Source organism: Hypanus sabinus, chromosome 12 (genome assembly GCF_030144855.1).
Source record: "Hypanus sabinus isolate sHypSab1 chromosome 12, sHypSab1.hap1, whole genome shotgun sequence".
NCBI lineage: Eukaryota > Metazoa > Chordata > Chondrichthyes > Myliobatiformes > Dasyatidae > Hypanus > Hypanus sabinus.
This window is the reverse complement of record NC_082717.1, coordinates 1,442,878-1,463,202: the sequence shown is the minus strand read 5'-3', so window position 1 is coordinate 1,463,202 and position 20,325 is coordinate 1,442,878. Positions and strand designations below refer to the sequence as shown.

At 47.5% G+C, this 20,325-nt stretch overlaps 1 protein-coding gene across 3 annotated transcripts in view; it reads left to right on the top strand.

Moving 5' to 3' along the window:
* The window catches only part of adcy3a (adenylate cyclase 3a), a 247,262-nt gene that overhangs the window by 43,741 nt on the left and 183,196 nt on the right, over window positions 1–20,325 (top strand). For all 3 annotated transcript variants that reach the window (XM_059985413.1, XM_059985414.1, XM_059985415.1), the window contains one exon: window positions 4,826–4,975. In XM_059985413.1, coding sequence (XP_059841396.1) covers window positions 4,826–4,975 — 150 coding nt within the window. The remainder of the gene's footprint in view (window positions 1–4,825; window positions 4,976–20,325) is intronic.

Genomic DNA, 20,325 nt, shown 5'->3' with positions numbered 1-20,325 from the left:
CAAACTGTCCCTCACCCTCAGTAATCCCTCTGCTCCTTTCAAACTGTCCCTCACCCTCAGTAATCCCTCTGCTCCTTTCAAACTGTCCCTCACCCTCAGTAAACCCTCTGCTCCTTTCAAACTGTCCCTCACCCTCAGTAATCCCTCTGCTCCTTTCAAACTGTCCCTCACCCTCAGTAATCCCTCTGCTCCTTTCAAACTGTCCCTCACCCTCAGTAATCCCTCTGCTCCTTTCAAACTGCCCCTCACCCTCGGCTAATCCCTCTGCTCCTTTCAAACTGTCCCTCACCCTCAGTAATCCCTCTGCTCCTTTCAAACTGTCCCTCACCCTCAGTAATCCCTCTGCTCCTTTCAAACTGTCCCTCTCCCTCAGTAATCCCTCTGCTCCTTTCAAACTGTCCCTCTCCCTCAGTAATCCCTCTGCTCCTTTCAATCTGCCCCTCACCCTCAGTAATCCCTCTGCTCCTTTCAAACTGTCCCTCACCCTCAGTAATCCCTCTGCTTTCAAACTGTCCCTCACCCTCAGTAATCCCTCTGCTCCTTTCAAACTGTCCCTCACCCTCAGTAATCCCTCTGCTCCTTTCAAACTGTCCCTCTCCCTCAGTAATCCCTCTGCTCCTTTCAAACTGTCCCTCTCCCTCAGTAATCCCTCTGCTCCTTTCAATCTGCCCCTCACCCTCAGTAATCCCTCTGCTTTCAATCTGCCCCTCACCCTCAGTAATCCCTCTGCTCCTTTCAAACTGTCCCTCACCCTCAGTAACCCCTCTGCTCCTTTCAAACTGTCCCTCTCCCTCAGTAATCCCTCTGCTCCTTTCAATCTGCCCCTCACCCTCAGTAATCCCTCTGCTTTCAATCTGCCCCTCACCCTCAGTAATCCCTCTGCTCCTTTCAAACTGCCCCTCACCCTCAGTAATCCCTCTGCTCCTTTCAAACTGCCCCTCACCCTCAGTAATCCCTCTGCTCCTTTCAAACTGTCCCTCACCCTCAGTAATCCCTCTGCTCCTTTCAAACTGTCCCTCACCCTCAGTAATCCCTCTGCTCCTTTCAAACTGCCCCTCACCCTCAGTAATCCCTCTGCTCCTTTCAAACTGTCCCTCTCCCTCGGTAATCCCTCTGCTCCTTTCAAACTGTCCATCACCCTCAGTAATCCCTCTGCTCCTTTCAAACTGTCCCTCTCCCTCAGTAATCCCTCTGCTCCTTTCAAACTGTCCCTCACCCTCGGCTAATCCCTCTGCTCCTTTCAAACTGTCCCTCTCCCTCAGTAATCCCTCTGCTCCTTTCAATCTGCCCCTCACCCTCAGTAATCCCTCTGCTCCTTTCAAACTGTCCCTCACCCTCAGTAATCCCTCTGCTTTCAAACTGTCCCTCACCCTCAGTAATCCCTCTGCTCCTTTCAAACTGTCCCTCACCCTCAGTAATCCCTCTGCTCCTTTCAAACTGTCCCTCTCCCTCAGTAATCCCTCTGCTCCTTTCAAACTGTCCCTCTCCCTCAGTAATCCCTCTGCTCCTTTCAATCTGCCCCTCACCCTCAGTAATCCCTCTGCTTTCAATCTGCCCCTCACCCTCAGTAATCCCTCTGCTCCTTTCAAACTGTCCCTCACCCTCAGTAACCCCTCTGCTCCTTTCAAACTGTCCCTCTCCCTCAGTAATCCCTCTGCTCCTTTCAATCTGCCCCTCACCCTCAGTAATCCCTCTGCTTTCAATCTGCCCCTCACCCTCAGTAATCCCTCTGCTCCTTTCAAACTGCCCCTCACCCTCAGTAATCCCTCTGCTCCTTTCAAACTGCCCCTCACCCTCAGTAATCCCTCTGCTCCTTTCAAACTGTCCCTCACCCTCAGTAATCCCTCTGCTCCTTTCAAACTGTCCCTCACCCTCAGTAATCCCTCTGCTCCTTTCAAACTGCCCCTCACCCTCAGTAATCCCTCTGCTCCTTCCAAACTGTCCCTCACCCTCAGTAATCCCTCTGCTCCTTTCAAACTGTCCCTCACCCTCAGTAATCCCTCTGCTCCTTTCAAACTGTCCCTCACCCTCAGTAATCCCTCTGCACCTTTCAAACTGTCCCTCACCCTCAGTAACCCCTCTGCTCCTTTCAAACTGCCCCTCACCCTCAGTAATCCCTCTGCTCCTTTCAAACTGTCCCTCACCCTCAGTAATCCCTCTGCTCCTTTCAAACTGTCCCTCACCCTCAGTAATCCCTCTGCTCCTTTCAAACTGTCCCTCACCCTCAGTAATCCCTCTGCTCCTTTCAAACTGCCCCTCACCCTCAGTAATCCCTCTGCTCCTTCCAAACTGTCCCTCACCCTCAGTAATCCCTCTGCTCCTTTCAAACTGTCCCTCACCCTCAGTAATCCCTCTGCTCCTTTCAAACTGTCCCTCACCCTCAGTAATCCCTCTGCTCCTTTCAAACTGTCCCTCACCCTCGGTTAATCCCTCTGCTCCTTTCAAACTGCCCCTCACCCTCAGTAATCCCTCTGCTCCTTCCAAACTGTCCCTCACCCTCAGTAATCCCTCTGCTCCTTTCAAACTGTCCCTCACCCTCAGTAATCCCTCTGCTCCTTTCAAACTGTCCCTCACCCTCAGTAATCCCTCTGCTCCTTTCAAACTGTCCCTCACCCTCAGTAATCCCTCTGCTCCTTTCAAACTGCCCCTCACCCTCGGCTAATCCCTCTGCTCCTTTCAAACTGCCCCTCACCCTCAGTAATCCCTCTGCTCCTTTCAAACTGTCCCTCACCCTTGGTTAATTCCTCTGCTCCCTTCGAAATTTTTATGTTTTTTTTTTACGTAGTTCAGTCTATGAGAAATTTAGAGTTGCCAGGAAGGAGTTAAAGAAAGGACTTAGGAGAGCTCGAAGGGGACATGAGAAGACCTTGGCATGTAGGATTAAGGAGAATCCCAAGGCATTCTATGTGTATGTGAAGAATAGGAGAATGACAAGTACGAAGGTGGGACTGCTAAAGGATAAAAAGGGCAACATGTGCCTGGAAGTGGAGGAGTTTGGGGAGGTCATAAATGAATACTTTGCTTCAGTATTCACAAGTGAAAAGGATCTTGATCAGGATGAGGTCGAAGTAGAGCGGGCCTGTGTGCTGGACAATGTGGAGATTATGGAAGAAGAAGTGCTGGATCTTCTTAAAAACATTAAGATTGATAAATCCCCAGGGCCGGATATGATACACCCCAAGTTGTTGTGGGAATTGAGAGAAGAGATCACTGGAGCATTAGCCTTGATCTTTGAATCCTCTTTGGCTGCAGGGGAAGTGCTGGAGGACTGGAAAATTGTTTAAAAAAGGTAATAGGGAGAAGCCTGAGAACTATAGACCGGTGAGTCTTACGTTAGTGGTATGCAAACTACTGGAAAGGATTCTTAAGGATAGGATCTACGAGTATTTGGAGAAGTACAGTCTACTCATGGATAGTCAACATGGCTTTGTGAAGGGAAGATTGTGCCTCACAAGCCTGATTGAGTTTTTTGAAGAGGTAATAAAAGAAATTGATGAGGGTAGGGCAGTGGATGTGGTCTACATGGACTTTAGCAAAGCATTTGACAAGGTGCCTCATGAGAGACTCATCCAGAAAGTCATGAGACATGGGGTAAGTGGAACCTTGGCTGTTTGGATAAAAAATTGGCTTAAAGGAAGAAAGCAGAGAGTAGTTGTGGAAGGGAAGTATTCTGCCTGGAGGTCGGTGACTAGTGGAGTGCTGCAGGGATCTGTCCTGGGACCCCTCCTATTTGTGATTTTTATAAATTACCTGGATGTAGAGGTGAAAGGATGGGTGAGTAAGTTTGCAGATGACACGAAGATTGGAGGAGTTGTGGATGGAGCTGTAGGTGGTCGAAGGTTACAAGAGGATATAGACAGGCTGCAGAGTTGGGCAGAAAAATGGCAGATGGAGTTCAATCCGGACAAGTGTGAGGTGATGCATTTTGGAAGGACAAACCAGAAGACTGAGTACAGGATTAATGGTCAGTTACTTAAGAGTGTGGATGAACAAAGGGACCTTGGGGTTCAAATCCATACATCCCTCAAGGTCGCTGCACAGGTTGATAGGGTAGTTAAAAAGGCCTATGAGATGCTAGGTTTTATTAACAGGGGGATTGAGTTCAAGAGTAGAGAGGTCATGTTGCAACTCTACAAATCTCTGGTGAGACCACACTTAGAGTATTGTGTTCAATTCTGGTCACTTCATTATAGGAAGGATGTGGAAGCTATGGAGAGGGTGCAGAGGAGATTTACCAGGATGTTGCCTGGATTGGAGAACAAGTCATATGAAGCAAGGTTAGCAGAGCTGGGACTTTTCTTTCTGGAGCGTAGAAGAATCAGCAGAGACTTGATAGAGGTCTACGAGATTATGAGAGGCATAGATAGGGTGGATAGTCAGTACCTGTTTCCCAGGGCACCAATGGCAAACACCAGACGGCACATGTACAAAATTAAGGGAGGAAAGTTTAAGGGAGATATCAGAGGTAAGTTTTTTACACAGAGGGTTGTGAGAGCATGGAATAATTTCCCAGGGATGGTGGTGGAGGCTAAAACATTAGGGGTATTTAAGAGACTCTTGGACAGGCACATGGATGAAAGAAAAATGGAGGGTTATGGAGTAGTGTGGGTTTAGTACTTTTTTTTGATTATATGGGTCGGCACAACATGGAGGGCTGAAGGGCCTGTACTGTGCCGGAGTGTTCCATGGTTCTCCCTCGGTAACTCCCTCTGGTCCTTAACTCTCAGCTAATCCAGCTGTCCTTTCGCTGTTTGTGAACTCCTCCAGCACACAAGTAGACATCAGTGCCTGAAGCTCATACTGATTTGATGTTTCCCTCTTCCAGCTGCTGGCCAACATTGGGATCTACCTCTGTACAGTTACCGTCGGGATTATGTCCCACTACATGGCAGATCGCAAACATCGCAAAGCGTTTCTCGAAGCACGGCAGTCCCTGGAGGTCAAACTGAACTTGGAGGAGCAGAGTCAACAGCAGGTGAGGGATGGACGGCCGGACCCCTCACCGTCCACACAACCCCTCTCCATCCACACTACCCCTCTCCATCCACACTACCCCTCTCCGTCCGCTCTACCCCTCACCGTCCACACTACCCCTCTCCATCCGCACTACCCCTCTCCATCCGCACTACCCCTCTCCGTCCGCACTACCCCTCACCGTCCGCACTACCCCTCTCCATCTGCACTACCCCTCTCCATCCGCACTACCCCTCTCCGTCCACACTACCCCTCTCCATCCGCACTACCCCGAACCGTCCACACTACCCCTCTCCATCCGCACTACCCCTCTCCATCCGTACTACCCCTCTCCATCCGCACTACCCCTCTCCGTCCACACTACCCCTCACCGTCCGCACTACCCCTCTCCATCCACACTACCCCTCTCCATCCGCACTACCCCCTCTGTCCGCACTACCCCTCTCCGTCCACACTACCCCTCTCCGTCCACACTACACCTCTCCATCCACACTACCCCTCTCCGTCCACACTACCCCTCTCCGTCCGCACTACCCCTCTCCGTCCGCACTACCCCTCTCCGTCCGCACTACCCCTCACCGTCCACACTACCCCTCTCCGTCCGCACTACCCCTCTCCGTCCGCACTACCCCTCTCCATCCACACTACCCCTCTCCGTCCACACTACCCCTCTCCGTCCGCACTACCCCTCTCCGTCCGCACTACCCCTCTCCGTCCGCACTACCCCTCACCGTCCACACTACCCCCCTCCGTCCACACTTCCCCTCTCCGTCCACACTTCCCCTCACCGTCCACACTACCCCTCTCCGTCCGCACTACCCCTCTCCATCCGCACTACCCCTCTCCATCCACACTACCCCTCTCCATCCACACTACCCCTCTCCATCCACACTACCCCTCTCCGTCCGCACTACCCCTCTCCATCCACACTACCCCTCTCCGTCCGCACTACCCCTCTCCGTCCGCACTACCGCTCTCCGTCCGCACTACCCCTCACCGTCCACACTACCCCTCTCCGTCCACACTACCCCTCTCCATCCACACTTCCCCTCTCCGTCCACACTTCCCCTCACCGTCCACACTTCCCCTCACCGTCCACACTTCCCCACACCGTCCACACTACCCCTCTCCGTCCGCACTACCCCTCACCGTCCACACTACCCCTCTCCGTCCGCACTACCCCTCTCCATCCACACTACCCCTCTCCATCCACACTACCCCTCTCCGTCCACACTACCCCTCTCCATCCACACTACCCCTCACCGTCCACACTACCCCTCTCCGTCCGCACTACCCCTCTCCATCCACACTACCCCTCTCCATCCACACTACCCCTCTCCGTCCGCACTACCCCTCTCCATCCACACTACCCCTCTCCGTCCGCACTACCCCTCACCGTCCACACTACCCCTCTCCGTCCACACTACCCCTCTCCGTCCGCACTACCCCTCTCCGTCCGCACTACCCCTCTCCATCCGCACTACCCCTCACCGTCCACACTTCCCCTCTCCGTCCACACTACCCCTCACCGTCCACACTTCCCCTCTCCATCCGCACTACCCCTCTCCGTCCACACTACCCCTCTCCATCCACACTTCCCCTCTCCGTCCACACTACCCCTCACCGTCCACACTTCCCCTCTCCGTCCACACTACCCCTCTCCGTCCACACTTCCCCTCTCCATCCGCACTACCCCTCTCCATCCGCACTACCCCTCTCCATCCGCACTACCCCTCTCCGTCCACACTACCCCTCTCCGTCCACACTTCCCCTCTCCATCCGCACTACCCCTCTCCATCCACACTACCCCTCTCCGTCCACACTACCCCTCTCCATCCGCACTACCCCTCTCCGTCCGCACTACCCCTCTCCATCCGCACTACCCCTCACCGTCCACACTACCCCCCTCCGTCCACACTTCCCCTCACCGTCCACACTTCCCCTCTCCATCCACACTACCCCTCTCCGTCCACACTTCCCCTCTCCATCCGCACTACCCCTCTCCATCCACACTACCCCTCTCCGTCCACACTACCCCTCTCCATCCGCACTACCCCTCTCCATCCACACTACCCCTCTCCATCCGCACTACCCCTCACCGTCCACACTACCCCCCTCCGTCCACACTTCCCCTCTCTGTCCACACTTCCCATTACGTTCACACTTCCCCTCTCCGTCCACACTTCCCCTCACCGTCCACACTTCCCCACATCGTCCACACTTCCCCTCACCGTCCACACTACCCCTCTCCGTCCACACTACCCCTCTCCATCCACACTACCCCACCCCTCTCCGTCCACACTTCTCCACCCCTCTCCGTCCACACTTCTCCACCCCTCTCCGTCCACACTTCCCCACACCGTCCACACTTCCCCACACCGTCCACACTACACCTCTCCGTCCACACTACCCCTCTCCGTCCACACTACCCCTCTCCGTCCACACTTCCCCTCTCCGTCCGCACTACCCCACACCGTCCACACTTCCCCTCTCCGTCCACACTTCCCCTCACCGTCCACACTTCCCCTCACCGTCCACACTACCCCTCTCCATCCGCACTACCCCTCACCGTCCGCACTACCCCTCACCGTCCGCACTTCCCCTCACCGTCCACACTTCCCCTCACCGTCCACACTTCCCCTCTCCGTCCACACTTCCCCACACCGTCCACACTTCCCCTCTCCGTCCACACTTCCCCACACCGTCCACACTTCCCCTCTCCGTCCACACTTCCCCTCACCGTCCACACTTCCCCTCTCCGTCCACACTACCCCTCACCGTCCACACTACACCTCTCTGTCCACACTTCCCATTACGTTCACATTTCCCCTCTTCGTCCACACTTCCCCTCTCCGTCCACACTTCCCCTCACCGTCCACACTTCCCCACATCGTCCACACTTCCCCTCTCCGTCCACACTTCCCCTCACCGTCCACACTACCCCTCACCGTCCACACTACACCTCTCTGTCCACACTTCCCATTACGTTCACACTTCCCCTCTCCGTCCACACTTCCCCTCACCGTCCACACTTCCCCACATCGTCCACACTTCCCCTCTCCATCCACACTACCCCTCACCGTCCACACTACACCTCTCTGTCCACACTTCCCATTACGTTCACACTTCCCCTCTCCGTCCACACTTCCCCTCACCGTCCACACTTCCCCACATCGTCCACACTTCCCCTCTCCGTCCACACTTCCCCTCACCGTCCACACTTCCCCACACCGTCCACACTTCCCCTCACCGTCCACACTTCCCCTCACCATCCACACTACCCCTCACCGTCCACACTACACCTCTCTGTCCACACTTCCCATTACGTTCACACTTCCCCTCTCCGTCCACACTACCAATCCATGTGTTTCTGCTCACCAAATTCCACAGATTCACCACTCTCTGGGTAATGAAATTCCTCCTCATCTCTGTTCTAAAAGCATGTCTCCCTATTTTGAGGCTGTATCCTGTTGTCTTGTACTCTCCTACCAAAGGAAACATCCTCTCCACTTCCGCTCTATCAAGGCCTTTCACTATTGAATAATTTTCATTGAGGTCTCCCCTCATTCTGCTGAATTCCCATGAGTGAAGTTCCAGAGCCATCAGATGCTCTTCACACGACGAACCTTGCAATCCTAGAAAGTTTCTATTTTCATGTCCCTCCTTTGAACCCTCTCCAGTTTCATTACATCCTTTCTACAATAAGGGAACCAAATCTGCTCACAATACTCCAGTGCTTTATGAAGTCTCAACATTACCTCCTTGCTCTTATATTCAAGTCCTCTTGAAATAAACGTTAACATTGTGTTTACCTTCCTCACCACAGAGTCACTCTCCAAATCAACCATTAGGAAATCTTGCACAAGCGCTCCTAAGTCCCTTTGCACCTCAGTTTGTTGTAATTTCTCTCCCTTTTATTTCTTCTAAAGTGTGCACAATCCTACACTTCCTAACACTATTTTCATCTGCCACTTCTTTCCCCTTTCTCCTAATCTGTCTAATTCATTTTGTAGCCTCTCTGCTTCATCTAAAATGTCAGCTCCTTCACCTGTCTTCGTATCATCTGCAAGCTTTGCAACAAAGCCATCAATTCCATCATACAAGTCATTGACATATGATGTAAAAGAAATGTGGTCCCAACACCAGCCTACATGGAACACCACTGGGTGCCAGCAGCCAACCAGAAAAGGCTCCCTTTATTCCCACTCTTTGCCTCTGCCAATCAGCCACCACTTTATCCATGTTAAAATCCTTCCTGTAATTCCATTGGCTCATATTTGTTAAGCAGTCTCATGTGTGGCATTTTGTCAAAGTCCTTCTGAAAATCCAAGTATACAACATCAATTGATTCTCCTTTGTTCACCCTGCTTGTCACTTCCTCGAAGAACTCTAACAGATTTGTCAGGCAAGATTTCCCTTGACAGAAACCATGCTGGCTTTGACCTGTTTTATCATTTGTCTCCAAGTACCCCGAAACCTCATCCTTAATAATAGACTCCAACACTTTCCCAACCACTGAGGTCAGACTAACTGGCAGATAGTTTCCTTTCTTCTGTTTCTGTTCCTTCTTGAAGAATGGAGTGACATTTGCAATCTTCCAGTCCTCCAGAACCATTCCAGAATCTGTTGAAGGATCATTACTAATGCCTCCACAATCACTTCAGCCACCTCTTTCAGAACCCTGGGGTGTACACCATCTGGTCCAGGTGACTATCTTCGGACCTTTCAGTTTCACAAGAACCTTCTCCCTCGTAATGGTAACTTCACACACTCCGCTGCCTGACTCTGTTGAACGTCCAGCATATTGCTAGTGTTTTCCACAGTAAAGGCTGATGCAAAATACTTATTCAGTTTGTCTGCCATTCCTGACCCCCATCACTACCTCTTCAGCATCGTTTTCCAGTGGTCCGTTATCCACTCTCACCTCTCTTTTACACTTTGTGTATCTGAAGAAAGTTTTGGTGTGCTCCTTAATATTATAAGGCCATGAGATATTGGAACAGAACTAGGCCATTTGGCCCATCAGGTTTGTTCTGCCATTTCATCATTTTCCTCTCAGCCCCAATCTCCTGCCTTCTTCCCATAATCCTTCAATCCCTGACCAATCAAGAATCAACCTCTGCCTTAAATATACATAAAGATTTGAATACAGGACTGAAGGTTATATTTGAAAGAAAATCACCTTTTTAAGCAATCAACAATTAATATTAATATTACTGACTAGCTTCCCTCCGTGTTCCATCTTTACCTTCTTAATTGTTTTTTTTTCATTTGCCTTCTGTTGGTTTTTAAAATCTTTCCAATCCTCTAACCCCACTATTTTTTTTCTCTGTTATATGCCCTCTTTAGCTTTTATGTTGACTTTGACTTCCTTTGTTAGCCATGGTTGTGTCGTCTTGCCTTTAAAATACTTCTTCCTCTTTGGGATATACAGTGCCTATAAAAAGTATTCACCCCCACCCCACCTCCCCCGGAAGTTTTCATCTTTTATAGTTTTACAACATTGAATCGCAGTGGATTTAATGTGGCTTTTTTGACACTGATCAACAGAAAAAGATACTTTTGTGTCAAAGTGAAAACAACTCTACAAAGTAATTTAAATTAATTACAAATATATAACACAAAATAATTGATTGCATAAGTATTCATCCCATTTAATATGACATACTAAATCATCACTGGTGTAGTTAGTTGGTTCTAGAAGTCACATAATTAGTTAAATGGAGATTATCATATGCAGTCAAGGATATTCAATTGATTGTAGTAAAAATTGAATTGACTTTATTTCTTACATCCTTCACATACATGAGGAGGAAAACTCTTTATCTTACATCTCCATCTAAATGTGCAATGTGTATTCATAGTAATTTATAATAAATAGAACAGTCAATGTAACATAGAAATACATTCACATCAGTGTGAGTTCATCAGTCTGATGGCCTGGCGGAAGAAGCTGTCCCGGAGCCTGTTGGTCCTGGCTTTTATGCTGCGGTACCATTTCCTGGACGGTAGCAGCTGGAATAGATTGTGGTTGGGGTGATTTGGGTCCCCACTAATCCTTCAGGCCCTTTTTCACACTTGTCTTTGTAAATGTCCTAAATCATGAAAAATTCACAACCGCAAATGTGCTGGGCTGTCCGCACCACTCTCTGCAGAGTCCTTTGATTAAGGGAGGTACAGTTCCCATACCAGGCAGTGCCCTTGTAGAAACTTCTTAGGATTTAAGGGCCCAAACCAAACTTCTTCAACTTTTTGAGGTGAAAGAGGCACTGTTGTGCCTTTTTCACCACACAGCTGGTGTGTACAGACCACGTGAGGTCCTCAGTGATGTGGATGCCAAGAAATTTAAAGCTGCTCACCCTCTCGACCCCAGATCCATTGATGTCAATAGGGGTTAGCCCGTCTCCATTATTACTGAAATTCACAACCTGTATCTGGAAGGTCCAACTGCTGATGAGTCAGTATCCTAATAAAAACTACACAATGAAGACAAAACACTCTAAGCAACTGCACGAAGAGGTTACTGAAAAACACAAGTCAGAAGATGGATACAAGAAAATTTCCAAGTCACTCAATATCCCTGGGAATACAGTTAAAGTCAATCATCAAGAAATGGCAAGAATATGGCACAGCTGTAAATCTGCCATCCTCGAAAATTGAGTGACCATGCAAGAAGGGGACTAGTGAGGGAGGCCACCAGGAGACCCATGACAACTCTGGATGAGTTACAAGCTTCAGTGGCTGAGATGGGAGAGACTGCGCATACAACAACTGTTACCCAGGAGCTTCACCAGTCGCAGCTTGATGGGAGAGTGGCAAAGAGAAATCCACTATTGAAAAATCTCACATGAAATCTCAGCTAGAGTTTGCCAACAGGCATGTGGGAGACTCTGAAGTCAACTGGAAAAAGGTGCTATGGTCTGATGAAACCAAAATTGAGCTTTTTGGTCATCAGACCAAACACCATGTTTGGCGTATGCTAAACACCACACATAATCAAAAGCACACCATCCCTACTGTGAAGCATGATAGTGGTGGCTGCATCAAACTGTGGGGATGCTTCACTGCAGCAGGCCCTGGAAGACTTGTGAAGGTAGAGGGTAAAATGAATGCAGCAAAATACAGAAATCCTTGAGGAAGACCTGATGCAGTCTGCAAGAGAATTGCAACGTGGGAGACAATCTGTTTTCCAGCAAGACAATGATCCCAAGCATAAAGCCAAAGATACACAGAAATAGTTTAAAAAACAACCGTTAATGTCCTGGAGTGGCCAAGTCAGAGTTCAGACCTCAATCCAATTGAGAATTAGTGTCTGGATATAAAAAGGGCTGTTCCCTCACGATCCCCATGCAATCTGACAGAACTTGAGCAGTTTTGTAATGCGGGAAAATTGCAGTGTCCAGATGTGCAAAGCTGATAGAGACCTATCCACACAGACTCAAGGCTGTAATTGCTGCCAAAGGTGCATCTACTAAATACTGACTTGAGGGGGTGAATACTTATACAATCAATTATTTTGTGTTTTATATTTGCTATTAATTTAGATCACTTAGTAGAGATCTGTTTTCACTTTGACATGAAAGAGCCTTTTGCTATTGATCAGTGTAAAAAACCCAAAATAAATCCACTGTGATTCAATGTTGTAAAACAATAAAACATGAAAACTTCCAAGGGAGTGAATACTTTCTATTGGCACTGTATATGCCCTGTGCCTTCTGAATTGCTTCCAAAATTCCAGCCATTGCTTCTCTGCCATCATTCCTGCCAGTGCTCTTTTCTAATCAATGCTGTCCAACTCCTCTCTCATGCCCCTGCAATTTCCTTCACTCCACTGTAATACTGACACGTCTGACTTTAGCTTCTCCTTCTCAAATTTCGGGGTGAATTTGATCACCTTATGATCATACGCCCTCTTTTACCTTAAGCTCTCTAATCAGTTCAGGTTCGTTGCTCACACATGAAACCCCTGGTAAGTCAAGGGAAACCACTCTCCAGCCCCACCAAACTCGTGAGATTGAGACAGCACTCCCACCCCAAACCCCGATTTGTGTGAATGCTGTGTAATTAGCTCCCCTGCTACAAATTATTGCCATGAAATAACAGACAGTACACTGCATACAATTAAGGGCATTATATTTATGAATCTTAACTGAAGGTTAGTAAAGAATAACAAAAACAAAAGGGCCTATTCTAATTAAACAGTCAAGTGTGCACAAGTTGGAGCTCATCTTGAACTTCCCTGTCACTCATGCCCTGGGCCCTCAGTCAGCGTGAATGCTAACACCACCTTCCGAACGTCGCTCACAACCAGTCTCAAACAAACGGGTTTCCCACTGGATCGTAACCTATGACCAGTTCTCCCCAGTGTCTTCTCTCTTCATCTCCCGGCAAACAAGAACCCCAAGCCCGACCTTAGTGTCCCTCAGCAGAGAACCTTCCCTTAATTGGATCCTAATTGGATGGCGCACTTTTCTACTCATCTCTCATCTTCAACAGTAACCCAAACAAACTGAAAACAAGCTGCTCTTACAGAACTGCTAAATGAAATACATACAGCATAACAGTAAAAATATGAACCAGGGCATTACACACCCAATCCAGAATAGCTGATCCTCTAGTGGGCTAACCACGAGCTGCTCTATAAAGACATCTTGTAGGCACTCTAGAAACTCCCCCCTTCGAATCCCGCAATCTACCTGCATATTGAAATCCCCCCCATGATTATTGTAACATTGACCTTTGGCCTGCATTTTCTATCTCCCATTGTAACTTGCAGACCATATTCTAACTACTGCTTGGGGGTCTGTAGACAACTCCCATCAAGGTCTTTTTACCCTTGCAGTTCCTTAGACTGTTCGAAGGATAGTGGATCGTTCTTATCCACAATGTCTCAACACCTTCTGACCCTATGTCACCTCTTTCTAATAATTTCATTTTTTACCAACAGAGCAACGCCACCCCCTCTATCTTCCTGCCTGTCCTTTCAATACAATGTGCATCCTTGGACATTAAGCTCCCAGCTGTAATCTTTCAGCCATGATTTCGTGATGCCTACAACATCATCCCTGCCATTCTACGACTGTGCTGCAAGTTCATCTACCTTATTCCGTATGCTGTGCACATTCAGATACACCTTCAGTCTGTATTTACCCTTTCCGATGGTCACAGGGAGAACGAACCAGCTGCTTACTCACAGCAGTGGAAATGAAATGCTGGTTGCAGGCGTTGTGAATTAATCCTACATGACTGTTCCACATTCATGTCCCTTGTAAACCTTTCCCTTCCACCATGCCCCACCCTCCCTAGTTTTGGACTCTCCTACCCTGGAGAGAAGACTCTAACAATCCACCTTATCTCTGCCTCTCATAACTTAAAACGTTTCTATAAGGTTTCTCCTCATTGTGCTATGTTGCAAGGAATAAAGACCCTGCTTGGCCAACCTCTCTCTAAACTTATCGTGGCAACATCTTAGTCAATCGTTTTCTGTATTCTTTGCAATTTATCCAAGTATTTCCTACAACAGGGTGAACACAACAGTATACATACCCCTAGTTGTACAACTGCAACATATCTGTTGTACTCAGTGCCCAGACTGATGAAAGCCAAAGTGTGAGACCATACTAGGAGTACAGTGTACAGCTGTGGCCCCCTGTAATAGGAAAGACATTGTTCCAGGTGTTCTTGTAGAGGGAGCTTGCGGTCACCATGGATGCAGTGGGCATTTCCGGGAACCGTAGCCCCTGGGGTATTGACTCTTTCAATAATTATGTTTTAATTTGAATTTGAATTTGTGCACTGTCTTGTAAATACTTGATGTATTTTGTGCATATTTGTGTAAATAAACTCTGTAGTTTTGTAAAAACAAAGGAGCTACAGAAGGTGCAGAATACTGCCTGGACTAGGGGACCAAAATTATAGGGAGAAGTTGGGCCTCGCTGGATGTTTATTCCCTGGAATGCAGGAGATTAAGAGGTTACAATATCATGCAGACTATGGATATAAAAAGGGAGAAAACTAACAGAGACCTGAGGGGTAATTTCTATACACAGAGGGGAGTGAGCTGCCAAAGGAAGTGTTCGAGGCGGGTACAGTTGTTCAAAGTTCTAAGTAAAATTTATAATCAGAGTACTTGCATGTCACCACATACATCCCAAAGATTCTTTTTCCTGCGGGCATACTTAGCAAATCTATAGAACAGTAACTGGAAACAGGATCAAATATTTTTTAAATATATGAAGAGTAAAAGAGTGACACAGGTAGATATAGGACCGATTGAAAATGATGCTGCAGAGATTATAATGGGTAACAAAGAGATGGCAGAGGAACTAAATGAGTATTTTGCATCAGTCTTCACAGTAATAGACAATAGACAATAGGTGCAGAAGTAGACCATTCGGCCCCTCGAGTCTGCACCGCCATTCTGAGATCATGGCTGATCATTCACTATCAATACCCAGTCCCTGCCTTGTCCCCATATCCCTTGATTCCCCTATCCATCAGATATCTATCCAGCTCCTTCTTGAAAGCATCCAGAGAATTGGCCTCCACCGTCTTCCGAGGCAATGCATTCCACACCTCCACAACTCTCTGGGAGAAGAAGCTCTTCCTCAACTCTGTTTTAAATAACTGACCTCTTATTCTCAATCCATGCCCTCTGGTACTGGACTCTCCCAACATCTGGAACATATTTCCTGCCTCAATCCTATCAAATCCTTTAATTATCTTAAACGTTTCAATTAGATCCCCTCTCAATCTCCTCAATTCCAGCGTGTACAAACCCAATCTCTCCAATCTCTCTGCGTAAGACAGCCCTGCCATCCCAGGAATCAACCTAGTGAATCTACGCTGCACTTCCTCAATTGCCAGAATGTCCTTCCTTAAACCTGGAGACCAAAACTGTACACAATATTCCAGGTGTGGTCTCACCAGGGCCCTGTACAAATGCAAAAGGACATCCTTGCTCTTGTACTCAATTCCCCTTGTAACAAAGGCCAACATTCCATTTGCCCTCTTCACTGCCTGTTGCACTTGCTCATTCACCTTCATTGACTGGTGAACTAGGACTCCTAAGTCTCTTTGCATTTCTCCCTTACCTAACTCGACACCATTCAGACAATACTCTGCCCTCTTGTTCCTGCTTCCAAAGTGGATAACTTCACATTTATTCACATTGAATGACATCTGCCAAGTATCTGCCCACTCACTCAGCCTATCCAAGTCTCCCTGTATTCTCCTAACGTCCTCTTCGCATGTCACACTGCCACCCAGTTTAGTATCGTCAGCAAACTTGCTGATATAGTTTTCAATGCCCTCATCTAAATCATTGACATAAATCGTAAAGAGCTGTGGTCCCAATACAGAGCCCTGTGGTACCCCACTAGTCACCTCCAGCCAGTCTGAGAAACACCCATTCATTGCTACCCTTTGCTTTCTATCTGCCAACCAGTTTTCTATCCATGTTGAATCCCTGCCCCCAATGCCATGAGCTCTGATTTTACTCACCAATCTCCTATGTGGCACCTTATCGAATGCCTTCTAAAAATCTAGGTACACAACATCTACTGGCTTACCCTCGTCTAACATCCTTGTTACACCCTCAAAAAACTCCAACAGATTAGTCAAGCATGATTTGCCCTTGGTAAATCCATGCTGGCTCGGCCTAATCCCATTTCTGCCATCTAGATGTGCCACTATTTCGTCCTTAATAATGGACTCAAGCATCTTCCCCACGACTGACGTTAGGCTAACAGGGCGATAGTTCTCCGTTTTCTCCTTCCCTCCCTTCTTGAAAAGTGGGACAACATTAGCCACTCTCCAATCTTCAGGAACTGATCCTGAATCTAAGGAACATTGGAAAATGATTACCAATGCATCCGCAATTTCCTGAGCCACCTCTTTTAGAACCCTCGGATGCAGACCATCTGGACCCGGGGATTTATTAGCCTTCAGTCCTACCAGTCTACTCATCACAGTTTCTTTCCTAATGTCAATCTGTCTCAATTCCTCTGATATCTTATGACCCTGGCCCATCCATACATCTGGGAGATTACTTGTGTCCTCCCTGGTGAAGACAGATCTAAAGTATGCATTAAATTCTGTTGCCATTTCCCTGTTTCCCATAACAATTTCTCCCAGTTCATTCTTCAAGGGGCCAACATTGTTCTTAACTATCTTCTTTCTCTTCACATAGCTGAAAAAGCTTTTGCTATCCCCTTTTATATTCCTGGCTAGACTGAGCTCATACCTGATTTTTTCTCTCCGTATTGCTTTTTTAGTTAATATCTGCTGTTCCTTAAAACTTTCCCAATCATCTGAATTCCCACTCATCTTAGCCCTGTCATACTTCTTTTTCTTTAATGCTATACAATCTCTGACTTCCTTTGTCAACCACTGTGGCCCCTTCCCCCTCTTTGAATCCTTCCTTCTCATTGGAATGAACTGCTTTTGCATCTTTTGTATTATGCCCAAGAATATCTTCCACTGCTGATCCACTGTCTTTCCTGCCAGGGCATCCGCCCATTTAACTTTGGCCAGCTCATCCCTCATGGCTCCGTAGTCTCCTTTATTTAATTGCAACACTGACACCTCTGATCTGCCCCTATCCCTCTCAAATTGTAGATAAAAACTTATCATGTTATGATCACTACTTCCTAATGGCTCCTTTACTTCAAGATCACTTATCAATTCCTGTTCATTACACTGTAGAAGACATTCGCAACATACCTGATAGCCAGAGGTCTCAGGGAATAGAATTAGGTACAGTCAAGATTACTAGAGAGAAAGTGCTTGGGAAGCTAAGTGGTCTAAGGAGAGATATGTCTCCCGGACCGGATGAGGTGCACCCACGGGTTCTGAAAGAGGTGACTTTGGAGATTGTGGAGGCATTAGAAATGATCTTCCAGGAATTAATAGACTCTGGCATGGTTCCGGAGGACTGGAAGGTCACCAATGTAGTTCCGCTGCTTAAGAAAGGAGGGAGGCAACAAAAAGAAAATTACAGACCTGTTAGTCTGACATCGGTAGTTGGAAAGTTATTGGAGTCAATCCTCAAGGACGAGGTTATGAAATACCTCGAGGTGCATGACAAGGTAGGCCCAAGCCAGCATGGTTTCATGAAGGGAAGATCCTGCCTCACCAACCTATTGGAATTTTTTGAGGTAATCTCAAATAAGATTGACAAGGGAGAGGCTGTGGATGTTGTGTATTTGGACTTTCAAAAGGCCTTCGATAAGGTGCCGCATAAGAGGCTGCTTAATAAGATGAGAGCCCATGGAATTACAGGAAAGATATTGGAATGGGTGGAGCATTGGCTGATGGGCAGAAAGCAAAGGGTGGGAATAAAGGGAACCTATTCTGGTTGGTTACCGGTCACTAGTGGTGTTCCGCAAGGGTCGGTGTTAGGACCGCTTCTTTTTACACTGTATATCAATGATTTAGATTATAGATTAAGAGGTTTTTTGGCTAAGTTTGCTGATGACACCAAGATAGGTGGAGGAGCAGGAAGTGTTGAAGAAACGGAAAGGTTGCAGAGAGACTTGGTCAGTTTAGGAGAGTGGGCAAAGAAATGGCAGATGAGATACAACGTTGAGAAATGTACAGTTGTACATTTTGGAAGAAGGAATAATCGGGCAGATTATTATTTGGATGGGGAGAAAATTCAAAATACGAAAGTGCAAAGGGACTTGGGGGTCCTCATGCAGGATATCCTAAAGGTTAACCACCAGGTTGGATCGGCAGTAAGGAAAGCGAATGCTATGTTGGCATTAATTTCAAGAGGAATAGTGTATAAGAGTAAGGAGGTGTTGATGAGGCTCTATGGGGCACTGGTGAGACTGTATTGGAATACTGTGTGCAGATTTGAGCCCCCTATTTTAGAAGAGATGTACTGATGTTGGAGAGAGTTCAGAGAAGATTTACTAGGATGATTCCTGGAATGCAGGGACTAACATACGTGGAGCATTTGTCAGCTCTTGGACGGTATTCATTAGAGTATAGGAGTATGAGAGGGGATCTCATAGAAACATTTCGAATGTTGAAAGGGTTGGACAGAGTAGATGTGGAAAGGCTGTTTCCTTTGGTGGGTGAGTCCAGGACAAGAGGCCACAGTCTTAGAATTAGAGGGTACCCATTTAAAACAGAGATGAGGAGAAATTCTTTTAGCCAGAGGGTCGTGGATTTATGGAATTCGTTGCCACATACAGCTATGGAGGCCCAATCATTGAGGGTGTTTAAGGAGGAGATTGATAGGTATCTAATTAGTCAGGGTATCAAGGGATATGGGGAAAAGCCGAAAATTGGAATTAGATGGGAGAATAATTTAGCTCATGGTGGAGTGGCGGAGCAGACTCGATGGGCCGAATGGCCTTCTTCTGCTCCTTTGTCTTGTGATCTTGTGATCAATGAAAAAGCACGAGGTTAGAAGACAACAAACTGTGCAAATGCAAATATAAATAAATAGCAGTAAATAATGAGAGCATGAAATAACAAGATAAAGAGTCCTTAAAGTGAGATCATTGGTTGTGGGAACATCTGACTGGTTGATTGCAACATTTAAGAGGCGTTTGGATAGGTACATGGAGAGGAGAGGATTGGAGGATTATGCGTCACAGGCAACTGGAAAGAGCAGGGATAATTCTTTATTGCTGCATGACTCTAACCTCACTGCCCTCATTAAACTATCAAATACAATGGGTTAATCAGACAGGATGTCTCAGCAACCCAGCTGACCAATCCCTGGAGTGCTGATAACTCCAGTAAGGAACTTCACCACCACTGATGAAAACCTCAGAATCCTGCAGCAGCCTGCTTCATTCCTCCTGCCCTCCTTGAGTAAAGGAACTATATACCCTGTCCCCAAGTCATTAGCACCTCACCTGTCCCAGTTAACCTTTCTGCTCGGCTTTGGATCTAGAGAAGCTTCATCAGCACTGTCCAATGGAAGGGCTGAGGGAGGTCCGATGGGAGGTCAGGCCTGTCATTATTTAAATGCCATGGTAACAGTGTCAACCTCTGTGGCCCTTCTTTTATTCGTTTCACACCAGAGGCGTCAATTCTGCCACATCAATTTGTGAAATTGTTCCAGCATAAATATTCCCTCTGTTGCCTCCTGTTTGTCTAGAAGTTGGCATCATTGTAAAGTGAGGGAGAAACCCTGGGGGAACATTCCTTACTGCTTTACTACAGTCCTGTAGATATAGAGTCTATAAGACCATTAGACAGAGGAGCAGAATTAGGCCATTCAGCCCATCAAGCCTGCTCTACCATTCCATCATGGCTGATCCTGGATTCCACTCAACCTCATACACCTGCCTTCTTGCCACATCCTTTGATGCCCTGACTGATCAGGAAACA